Source organism: Dermacentor variabilis, chromosome 8 (genome assembly GCF_050947875.1).
Source record: "Dermacentor variabilis isolate Ectoservices chromosome 8, ASM5094787v1, whole genome shotgun sequence".
Classification (NCBI taxonomy): domain Eukaryota; kingdom Metazoa; phylum Arthropoda; class Arachnida; order Ixodida; family Ixodidae; genus Dermacentor; species Dermacentor variabilis.
In genome coordinates this window covers 66,237,511-66,249,828 of record NC_134575.1, presented here as the reverse complement: position 1 = coordinate 66,249,828, position 12,318 = coordinate 66,237,511, and the positions used below count along the sequence as shown (strand labels likewise).

General features: G+C 43.4%; 1 protein-coding gene across 1 annotated transcript in view; it reads left to right on the top strand.

Annotated features, from left to right (window-relative positions):
* LOC142590293 (sorting nexin-8-like) overlaps positions 1 to 12,318 on the top strand; it is a 32,208-nt gene that overhangs the window by 5,805 nt on the left and 14,085 nt on the right. Inside the window, exons 3-7 of the mRNA XM_075702300.1 lie at positions 3,996 to 4,122; positions 7,241 to 7,464; positions 9,156 to 9,270; positions 11,479 to 11,600; positions 12,115 to 12,195. Of these exons, the coding sequence (XP_075558415.1) occupies positions 3,996 to 4,122; positions 7,241 to 7,464; positions 9,156 to 9,270; positions 11,479 to 11,600; positions 12,115 to 12,195 (669 nt within the window). The remainder of the gene's footprint in view (positions 1 to 3,995; positions 4,123 to 7,240; positions 7,465 to 9,155; positions 9,271 to 11,478; positions 11,601 to 12,114; positions 12,196 to 12,318) is intronic.

Sequence of the window (12,318 nt, the reverse complement as noted above, 5' to 3'; positions counted from 1 at the left end):
TGGAAGACAAAACATGCACTTGCTTCGCTCCCTTCTTTTCAACGGTTGTGGTGGCAGGCATGTCAAAGTAGAGCGGCGTCTGATCGGCATTTCCAATCTCTCTGAAGTAGTAGCAGTTTCCGTGGCGCAACTTCCAAACATACCTCTGAAAACTGCAATTTCTCTTCATATTCTTTGGGCAATGTTTAGCATATCCCTGTCCGCCTTCGAAGAGAAAAGCCTTTTCTTTTCATAAAATTTGATAGCCAGCACCTGCTCGCTTTGAAGTCACTCTGCGTTGGCTCTTTCTGGCTTTATGTTGTCCGAAAAATTGGTCGCGAATATGCATTAGCTGTTTGGGAACCTGGATGGTGCATTTATGAAGTATGGAATATCCATCAAGTCTGAATTTTTGAAGTCTGAGAAACCGGTCGGCTACTGTATATATTATTGAGCAATATTTTTCTGCTCTCTGTGTACAATTAGGAACAGGTGCTTTGCACAACTGCAGCTCTCCTGCAGCAGAATCATTCCGAACCATTACCACTAGCGCCAGTCTTTTTCCCTGCAGGCTAATGATTATCTTATATAGAGCAGCACAAATATTCTACAATTGCATATAGTGGATTCTCAAATTGGCTACAAATGTAATAACAATTGCTATATAATTCATATTACAAATTTCACATTTTTTCCCTCCTTCCTCCCTCAATTTTAATATCATGATTGCTTAATTAAACCAGAATATCTCCTTCACTGCAGCCTATTAACACCTTTAGCAGACAACATGAAGCCCTGGTTCATGGTGTGTAATTATAGTATGTGCATCATTGAGACAGCTGTTATCTTGTTTTTGTAGGACAGTCATGCATTGACTCTGCTCCTCAGATATGAGCAGACAATAACCACAGCCTTTTTGTTGTAGTCATGTTTAGTGGTGAGAGGCTGAAGCAAATCTTGTTTTTGTTCCTGTGATAGGCTGCAGATTAGGGCGATTCATACCAGACAGGCTGCTTTGCCTGCCATCGGAGTAAGGCGGCAGTGTCAAATGGGTGGGGGGGGGGGGGGGCAGGCACGTGTAGAACATTTTTTCTTTTTGCTTCAGATAATTAGCAGTTCTTTGACCCCATTGTATCATTTATTTGCTACTCTGAGTTGAACCAGGACAGTAGAAAAATGTTTGTGAACCCAGGAGAATCTGCTTTGTAGTGCAGTCAACTTCAGTCATGCATTTGCGAATTCCACCTGTTCGCTTGAATTATCAGAAACTTGAATTTTCCAAGGTTGAGTATGGTTTAAATCAGTATTATTCAATTTGCTTTCATAAAAACAATTATTTAGAGAAACAAGGAGTTAGCTGGCAACTGCTACAGGAAGGGCACAGTGCCTGCTGGCAACAATTACCATCACCTTACTGCAGCAAAATGCTACAAGTAGTCCATTTTGGCATCCTCAGAACAGGTTTATTTTATAAACTTATTTTAATGTGCCGTGAGTAGTGTGTGGTCTCATGCATATTTGGTCAAAGTGTGCAATTCTCCTCTGTATGCAGCGTGGCCCACTCCTTTCTGTTTCTGCATTATCTGTACTTGTTCTACATCAATGAATTGTAATATGTGCCAGCTATGGTTAAGATACTCCTCTTAGCTGACTGAACTCTTATGGTATGAAAGAATGCTCTATGGTGTGAGTGTCTGAGGACGTTGAAGAATGGCTTACGGTATCTATGCCCTTAGCTCTGCATTCATGATGTCAAATGGCAGTTATGTTTCATATTTTCTGTAAACTAACATTTTTTTGTGTTGCCAGATAGTGGCCTCTGGATTCATTGTTGCAATTTGCGAAATAGGCAGAATTTCAATGCTAGTTGATAACTGTGAACTTTACTGGCAGTTATAATTCTGACCATGAAGTATGTTAGGCAATGATGTACTGAAAGTGTTATTGAAATTGCACCATCTGTTGAAAAACAGTATGAACTACTCCATATATCACCACTGTTGGCATCATGAAGCCTCATCGTGCTGCTGCCATCAGGGACACTAGCTCACTATGGTAGTTTTCAAAATTTTAGTGGCTGTGATACTCAAACAAGGCAGAAGGGTCGTAACAAGATGGATGCTTGAAGTAATCAACTACGATTGAACAAGAGACCCCAACCTGCAATCAGTGTATTGAAAGGGGTCTTGTCTTCATCAGAGCTCGAAGAATGTTGGCTCCAGGCTGAGGCTTCCATGTTTTGAAGCCTGCCAACACTGCCAGCTAAGTTAGAACTGCAGTGTTTAATTTGAAATTTGGTCCTGGCCGCAGTGGCCCATGCTACTTTCTGGAACACATGGCACCCTTTTGAATTAGTACCGACATGGATTTAACATACAGACCTAGGAGTCCATGAAAAAAAGCTATTTACTTTGCTGCCTATGCATGTAGCTTGGAACTGCTTGCAGTGCAAGCTTGGACTTGTAAATTTTTTCAGTAAACTCTTCCATTTTAGTTTAACATGCATGTTGCAAATAAATTCGGTTTTTGGAAAGCCTGTAGTCTGTACACATTCGCTCACAGGTGTACACGCAATCCCCTGGCCTATAATGTATAAACCAGCATTTTCTTGTTGTTTTATTGTGAATGGCATTCTTGGCATTGGCAGGCCTATTTCCTTTTTGGCTATCTAGCTATAACACCAAAAATGTTGGCCGATATGTGGCACTGGGTGCGTGCCAATCTTCAATGAACCTTTTTGATGCCAACTTGGGTCGTTGTGTATGTGCCCAGCTTGGGTCCATGTGTGTGTACATGCTTTGGGAGAAGCATGAGAGAGCAGCTTGGGCTGCAGAACATGTTCATACATGATGTGTTTTTGCTGTTTGCATGGTCATCGTAGAGGAGTTAATTCTGTTCGAATTTTTTGTTTTTTACAGTGAAGCTGTATATGGGGGGGGGGGGCTACGTGAAACGCTCGTGGTCCAACCACAGAAACCCTCCTGCTGGGGTATGAGCCATTGTTTAGAAGGGCATGAGCCATTGCATTAGTCTTGCGGGACGGACAGAAAATTTCTTGTTGGGCAGGCATAAAAATAACTAGTGATACTGACAGGAAAGCCTTCTGGGGTATCACAGCTGTATGTGCGTAGGTGAAATGCTCGCGGTCCGACCAAAGAAACCCTCCAGTGGAAAGTTCAGCGCCATTGGCTACGTCCATAGTGACGTTTCTCTCTAGCAGCAGAGCGCGGACGCAGCAGTCGCTCTCTGACTTCACAATAGGATGGCCGCGCATCGTTCGTTCTCCGGAGGAGCAGCTGGCCTACGAGCAACAGCGCCAAGAGCAGGAGAGGGAGAGCTCTCGTCTGCATTGCGCGAACGCCTCGGCATACTATTGGCCCAAGGTCCGGAGCACAAGTGACAATGTTGGGCTGATCCGGCGGTTCGTGCAGCTGAGCTAGCTGTCGCAGACCTAAAGCGGCAACTTTACGCTGCCAACACCTACCGAGATCGCCAGCGGCAATGTTGGGCGGAGGGTTCGGGGTTTGAAAAATGTGTCCCTGTCTTAAATTAAATGAAATGTGCGGCCCCGGTATGTCACCTGGTAACTGCTTGGCATAACAGTGATCAACATTTTTACGCATTACGAAACACAAATGTGTAACATGATTCAGAAAGACTTTGATGAACCTGCTGAATTAATACAATGAACCACTCATTGTGGCCCTTAATGATGATGATTATGCAAAGCCCAATGTGTGGCACCTCATTAAGAAACAAAGATTTAACCAAAAATTGAGAGTTTAATGAACCGTCAACCGTCAGAATTAAGCCAGCAATAAAAACTGGGGCCGCACATTCCAGCTTCACTGATTTACCTTCTGTGCAAGATGCATGGGTGCTTTTTTTTTTTTGCAACATTCTGTTCAACTTCTTTCTTGTATTTGTATTAGAGTCGGTGTACAGTAGTTTCTTTTATAATGAGGGATGTTTGTCTATGTTTCAATTGCGGCCACATGAAACACTGCCCTTGACAGGTGTGGGAGTATGCTGGAGCCAAGCAAGGGCCAGTGACTCCAACAAGCCTGTACAGGAGCCTTGCACTTGTGGCAGTAGCACAGCAGGGCCGGCAGCTGGATGAAAAGTCTCTGCTCAATCTTGAAGGTATGCATGAGGCAACACTCAGTTCTTCATAAATAGTTCGGTCTTTTTCAATTTTCAGGTTTTAGTTTATCTGTCTGCCTGCCCGTGCAAATTGGGCTTAAGCTCGTGGCGTGCCTCGAGATGGTCAAGTAGGGTATAAGGCACTCATTTAACACTAACTGCAACTAAATCTGTAACTAAACTGCACTCACTAACTGCCAACTGCTACCAGTAGCATAGATATAGAGCAGCATCCATGCGAAGTTTTGACTGTAAAATGACTGTGCTATGAAAAGCTTGCAAACATTGATGTTTTTGATACTGAAACGAGAATTTACAAATTTTACCGTTATTGTTCACTGGAAATGTTTCAGAGCCCAGAATGTTGAGAACCAGTGTCTATCCTCGGCATGACCTCTGAGATTAGGTAGCATCCATGGCATGCTGAAAAATCACGTAGGAAATGGTCTGAGACTTGCATGATATCTGCTAACCGCCATATGTGCACATGTCTGCTCAGGTGCTAATTAAAAACTGTTAGAGAGAAAATGATACAATTACCAGCCTTGCAGCTTTGCTGAAATTGCTTCAGTTATATATACTATTCATTTCTAACCAATTTGGTGAAAGTGAAGTTGGTCTTTGAAGGTGGTAGTTAAAACAAAGAAAGGTCCTAAGGGCAAAGTGTTCAAAGTAGGGGTGTGTAAATGTCAAAACTTTCGAATACGAACCAAACACCTAGTTTCGAATATCGAATCAAATAATGATATGCACACGCATTTTGCTTATTTGATTATTTTAATGTGTTGGAACATCACAGTTACATTTTCAATGGTAAAAAATTGGTCTAATAAGCTGTTATCCTAAATAGTGTTTGACTCGGGTTAACTTGAAAAATTGAGTAATTCCCACTAGCTATCTGTTCTTGCCAACCTGTGCGTTATACATCAAATAGCCATAAACTTTGAGACATTTGACACTGTGCCAGCTGTCGTCACATTTACTGACAAGCAATAAGTTCAAGATTGGGGGCGGATCTGCAGAGGTAACAAATGAGAAGGCAAGAAGCTGCGCTCACACCCAACCAAAACGAAGTGTAACTTCACTGTTTGCTATGACCATTGCTTAGAAGAGAACTGCAAGAACATTATTTTCTTTTTCCTGTACAGTAGACTTTCGTTAATTTGACACCGGCTAATTTGATTCTGGCCAAAGGTACCACTGCCAGCGCCCATGAATTTCCATGGGCCCTAACTTACATTAGTTCGATCCTAAATATGACCTTCGCTGTATAAATCCCAACTTCTCCAGTCAGCATGCACGTGCCTGACTACTACGGTGACCTCAATAGCGATCCCTTGTGGCAGCGATCTGTCTAGGTGGAGCACAGGGGACAATGAATGTGTCGAACACACGTCGATCATATCCTGTTAAAAATGCCTATTTTCAGCCTGCCCTGTGAATATTTTCAAGCAATAACGATAGCTCTGTGTCTGAATAGGGTATTTGCCCAATTCTAATGCGCATTCCTTTTTTTTTTTGTTTCCCCGAAGTGGATCGCAAGTTTCCTGCAAGGTGCGATCGGACGCGATACCAAAACAGACTTCGTAGCGTTTGTATGCTTTACCGCGTAACTTGAAAGTATCGCAGTGAAGCTGACTTTCGAGAACCGGCTGCTCTTGTACAACCCATATTCAACCCTTGCCCATGTTCCTGTGGCAAGCGTCGGCGTAGCCGAGCGAATGAGCATAACGGGGGATTAAAGATGCGAGGAGGAAAATGGAGGAGGAGGATATGGTGACAGCGTGAGAAGAAAAGCATAGTGCGGCGACGATGGCTACGAGATGGTGCCAGAGTAGTATGCGTCGTCCAGGTGCTCTGTCTGCAGCGGCTGCTGTGAATTGCACCTACGCATCACCCACGTGCTGGCTCTCACGATTTCCAGGTTAGCGAGGCACTCGCACCACAATCGCCCCATTTGCAACGTACCGCACAAGACACTGTCTGCACTGGCCAGTATACCGTGAAATTAAAACACGTGTAGATCTGTGCTAGCACTTCGCATTAGGGAGTATCGTAATCCTTCGTGAATTGCTTTTGCTGAGCAGTTGCGTGCGCTTTAGATTTCTTTGTTTCGGACATTTTATGCCATCTCTACATTGGTAATTATTTGGACGCAACGAAAGTGGGGGAGTGTTTTACTTGGCAGCGTGTTAGAATCGAGAAAACACTTCCAAATAAATCAGCGGTGATTTTTTTTTCCTACAGCTTGTTTAATTCAACATTCCAGATAATTAGAAAAGCTTTGTCAGTTTTGTCAAGGTCGAATTAACGGAATTTTACTGTATTTTTTTGCCATATGCAAGTGGGACTTGTGCAGCCAGCACCCTTCTGTTGTTTTCCCAAGTAAGACGTCTGACCGACTCACTGTTTTAGAGGTACTGCATTTGCAAGAATATAGCACAACCTCCACTATGATGCAAGGTTGTCTACATTATACTATAGGAATGTAGAGGGCACTTTCGATTGCATGATAGAAGTCTCAGTTTTGCCCGAAAGGCGAAACATTCATTGTGATAGCAAATTATTAGACAGCTATACGCAGTAAGGTTAGCAGCCTTGTGAGCCGTATGAACTGCTGTAAACATTCACTTACTAAATAAATTAGCAAGCACGGTGCCACGTTCGCGCAAGCAAACGTGAACACAGCTCACTCGATGACTGCGGACAGTCACTGTCAGAACGCTGGCATGATGAGTGGCAGCAGCGGCAAGCTAATTCCCCTTCATGACTGTCTGTCACTTCAACGTGAACCAGGCGCCTGAGACCACGGTGCGCACGAAGCTTGTCAGCTATCTCGGGCCTGCTACCCTTTGAACCCACCGCAGATTACCTTCAAAATGGGACACGCACGTCTGCATTTAGCTGTACCATGTGCAGCTGCAGCCGGAGTAGAAGTGGAGTCATGCGTTACACTGCCCGCTTCCTCCTAGCGCGTGGACAATGAGGTTTGACTGCATCTCATGCACCTCAGGTTCTGTATTTTTTCTTGCTCTGTGATACTTTAATCATGCCATACTAACTCTTCAAACCTACTCATTACCTAGGCGTCTTGTTACATTGCCTATACTTGTTTTAGTGTTGCCAAATCCATTGCTGGGAAGTCCGGCAGAGCTTCGCGAGAAGCTGGGGCTGACTGGCCGCAAGATGATGAGCCTGGACCTGAAGTCCGGCGGCTCGGACCCTCGCATCCTTAACTCCAGCTATGCTCAGATGGTGGCACAGGACACCATCCGCGTCGCCTTGGTTCCTGAGAAGAAAGGCATCATCCTCAAGCATGTCGTCTACGAGGTCTCTAGTCAGGTTAGTTGTCTCTCGAATTTCGGCAGGCGGGCAGATTTTCCAACTAGACCTTGCTCTGCTTTCTTCCTGGTTACTTTTGTCATACCATAGTACATGTTGACTTTTTCATGGTGTCTGTCTACCCAGTGTTAACGTCTGTATACGAGTGCTTTTTGTTCAATATAAATGCAACTTCTAGAAGCCACTTGCTGTATGCCGTGATGTGTATTGGTTTTCAAGGCCCAGTCAAACATCACAGAACTCCTTTTGCCTCATGTGCTCGGGTAGGAATAAGTGTATTTATAGATTTTGTGATTATTTGACGTAGCTATACCTATGTTTCTTTTTCTGCCTATAACGAGTTGATAAATAACTAGAAAACAATTTTTTAGGTTAGCCGCCTTGCACCAGCCACGCGTTGGCAGTCCAAGAGTGAATGAAACAATGGGGAGGATAGGGTAAATGCTGCTGTAAATAAGCAAGCACTGTCTGAAAAACAAAACACTGGCATTTTGGGAACAGTATGTGTTCCATGTTCATAATGACGGTTGAAATATGTGTTGTGCTTTATGTGCTAAAAGATGGCATAGTGACCTAGTTCTCATGAATTTCTGGCATGTTTCTACCTGTCTGGCCGGAGCATATATTCTTATCGTGCACATAATTCTAGGAGAAAAAAAGGAGTGATTTCTGTGTGCGTGCGTGCATGCATGCATGCACATTGCCCTGTGTAAAAGGCAACACTGAGAGTATGTCTGTGTGTGTGTACTCATCTGTGTTTTTGTGTGTGTGTGTGTGTGTGTGTATGATGGGTCACTGATTGCCATTTGATGACATGGGCTGGCCATGAAAACTGCTGTTCAAGTTCTAGTGACACCGAATAGACTGTCATAAGAGTAGGGACAACTTAAAAAAACATCAATCACAAATGTTTGCAACAAGCTATATTTTGCGTAGATTTTTCTTTTTCTTGTGGTAAAGAGAGCCTGCGAAATACAAAGATATGCCACATGACTAGGTGCCTACATGCAGCGACGACAGCACTATTTAACGAGCTCAGTGGGAAAGTAAGCATCTTACCACTGGTGTATCACCCTGCTTAGGCCAGCTGGCTTACGAGCAACAGCGCCGAGAGCAGGAGCGATCTCGTTTGCATCGCGACAACGCCTTGGCAGAAGATTGAGCTCACGATGTGGAGCATAAGTGGCAATGTGGGGCCAATCTAGCAGCTCGTGCGAGCAAGCCAGTTCACAAAGTGCAGCTAATGTGGCAACGTTATGCCGCCGACACCGAGCGGCAACGTCAGGCCGAGGATCTGATGGTTCGGGCCTGCGAGACAGAGCAGCGACAACGTCGACGTCAACAAAAACACCGGGGCCGCACATTTCAGCTTCGCTGGTTTACCATCTGTATGGGGGTGCATAGGCGGTGTTTTTTATTTTCATTCTTTATTTCTTTGATTGGCAAATGCCATGCGCTTGAAAACCAGCCTAAATGTGATGCACTCTAGGGTGTGATGTGCCAAAGGCAAGATGCTTACTTTCCCACGGCGCTCGTTAGAGCGCTGTCGTCACTGCCCATGCATTTATTTGGGGTGGTCCTTGCAAATTGCACGCAAATTTTTTGTAATGAAAACTTTTTTTTTAAGATGAAAAACCAGCACATTCTTGGCAAGCTGTGTAACATGTTCCTTTGGCGTTTACGCTTTACAGAGGTACCAGTCTCGTGTGGAGCGGCGGTACAATGACTTCGTGACGCTGTTTGACATCCTGGTGCAACGGTTCCCTTACCGAGCAGTACCCCAGCTGCCACCAAAGCGGGCTATGGGTACGCAGCACTTATTTGTCTAGGAGGGAGGGGGGGAAACACTTCGCATTTGTACATGTAGTATGTACATATAGTATGCATATAGTATATGTATTTGGTCACCACCGGCTATCAGGTTTATGCACATGACTACCTGTCTACTGAAGGTCTTTGTCCAACATTAAAGGAATATCAAAGAGGAACACTAAATCAGCTTGGACGAAGAAGTTATTCTTAAAAACTAAGTTTCATGGTAGATTGATAATTTAAAAAATAAAACAGTCATATTCCTTCTTTAAGGCTGTAACGCCAGCCCCGGTACATTCCGAATTCCGAAATATTTTTCCTTTTTTTTTTTGTGGTTGTAGCTCGGTAAGAGTTCTTGAAATTTCTGCAGTTTAGTCTTAGGCTCTTCTAGAATGCAATGTAGTCCATATTTATTGATCAAAAGTTGACTAGGCCCATGCAGATGCCGTCAAAATCTTTGAAGTAGTTGGCAAGCTAGTGAGACAACATATAGGCAGCGTTGCCGCCCACGTTTCATTTTTGCAGATTTTATGGCTAACCAAGCCTCCTCTCGTGGCAAGAGTGGTTTTTTGGTGTTGCAGAAGGGGGGCAATTTAATAACACACCACTATTTTTTCTTTAGTGATCCTTCAAATGTACATAAATTGAAATTGATCATTATAATACAGTAGAATCTCAGTAAATGGAAGTCGCTTAAACGGAACTACCACTTAAGTGAAACAGCAGCTTTACGATTGGTTGGATTTCTATTAAGGCAATACATGCAAAAAAAAGTTCAATAAACAGAACTACATTTTTTCAAACTCTGGATAAACCGAACTAAACATATTACCTGAAAATGATGCTGAGAAGCCGTACTTGGCGGTATTGTGACAAGCATCACTTTCTGCCTTTCCTTTTCGAATTTTCTTGCCAGTTTCCAACATTAGCCAAAAGTGTCTTTTCTGGCTTTTGTTGGTGCCATAGCTAGCTACCTATCGTGGTTAGTGTGGCTCTACTGTGGTTAGTGTGACTTGCTGTTATTTCTTTGTTTTGGCAATGTCAGTGAGCTCAGAGTTTGCTCCGCGTTTCTGATGGTGATGCAGAAATGCCCATAAACGTGCTGATGCTGGAGACAATAGACTCTATAGATCATTTTGAGAGCGGTTGCTTCACTCAAAATGGCAATTTTTTTACTAGATGACTTTTCTCTTTGTAAGTCTATTGTCTGCTTCTAGCTCCAGTCAGCTGCTGAGAGCAAGCAGAAAATTTTTAAGATGATGCTTTGCCATCAGATCTGGTGTGCTTATTATCTGCTGTAAACACTAAAGAGTCTGCCCCTTTTAAAAGAGCATCTTGTGTACTCTTCCACTCAATCTCTCGCTAAATAAAGCTCCTGATAAATGGAACTTATTTACCTTGTCCCTTGAAGTTCCGTTTAACAGGAGTCTAGTGCATTTGGTAAAGAAACAGTGAGCTCTGATGCTGGTGCTCTGCATGACGGTAGTCTGTGGACGTGATTGACTTAACCTGCGGTCTGCAGATGAAGCGGGTGTAGTGTCCCCTTTCAATTGAACCAAGTGATACTCAAGCATACTTTACACGTTCAGCTTGAGTCAGTGCCAACAGAAATAAGATTAAGAGTGAGATTCGAAAGCTGAACAAATTGTTTGTTGATGGGAATAAACTGTTACGTAAACATTATTCTAGAGAAGAAAAGAGGACAAGCAAAGATGAGTTAGAAGTAGTAATTGGTTGTGTATTTTTTAATATAGAGAAAAGGAAAGTAAGAAAATTACTGCTCAGTGCACTGCCGCTGTCTAGCTACATCTGCTGACATCTGAATGGCAGTCAGCACGGGGGAGGGGGAAAAGGACAGGGAGAGGATAAAATAGGACCAAGGGAAACTGTTTACCTAATATTCAATGGAGTAAAAAAAAAAGTACAATTAATAAAAATGACTGTCAGCATAATAAACCATAATTTGCTTTGCTGTCATTTCGGAAAGTCTTCATGCTCAGTCCTGCACAACTGCACTGTTTAGTGATGACCGGACACATCTTGCCTTACCTTGTCCTTCTTTTTTTTTTTTTTTTTGCTTGTACAATTAGTTATCAATTTACTGCTCTATGGCTTAAGCGCCTGTGGTTTTTTCTTCAAACTGAATGCTGCCAGTGGGCAATATACAGCCATTCAAGGCTCCCTTTTATCATTCCACTCCAGCCGACTCGCATTTCATCGAGGAGCGGCGGCGGGCACTGAGACGTTTCCTCACGCTTGTCGCGAGGCATCCTGTTCTGGGCTTTGACAAAGCGGTTAACACATTCCTGACATTTGGTGGCACGGTGAGTCCCAGGTTTTATTTAATTTACCGGTAGTTGACTTGGGGAGGAGACAACATTGGCATTTTTCACTGAGCTGAGAGCCATTAGTGTGCATGTTGGCTGAGCGCAGTGCTTTTGCTAAATTTTTGTCATTGGTAGAATGCTTATTATTGCCAGGTTTCGACCCTTAATTTTATGCCCTTCTTTGACCTGAATTGTGAACCCTTAAGAGACTTTGACCCTTTTGACCCTTCCTTTTTATCGCGAAACGCTAATGCTCAGTCACCTCCAGGCTTAGTACAACTATTAACTGAAATTTTCTTGACTGAGGGCTGAAAAATGGGAATGCAAGTACTAGTGGGAATGGGCATCAAAGTTCAGGTCTAATAATGTCACTTTTGGAGAATGAACTCGTGGCATTGGTTTGTGGAAATTGGCAAAAAGTTGGTGGTTCGCAATATGTGATAGGAATTCATCAGTCATCATAGACTTTATTGAACTGTATTTGAAATGTATTGAAATGTGTCCTATGCAGGACGTTCAAGCACGGCTCAAGGAGTACTGCAAGAATGTGCCAGACGAGTTCCTTACCAGTGAGGTGGCACGTAGGTCGGACGTGAGTGCTGTTCCATCCCACACTCCAGTTTTTTTTCGCTCGGCTTTGCATGTTTAAAGCTTCCTCAAGCTCGAACACACAGGCACTGCTGTAGACCCAACATTTGTCTTCTTTTGGTCTGAA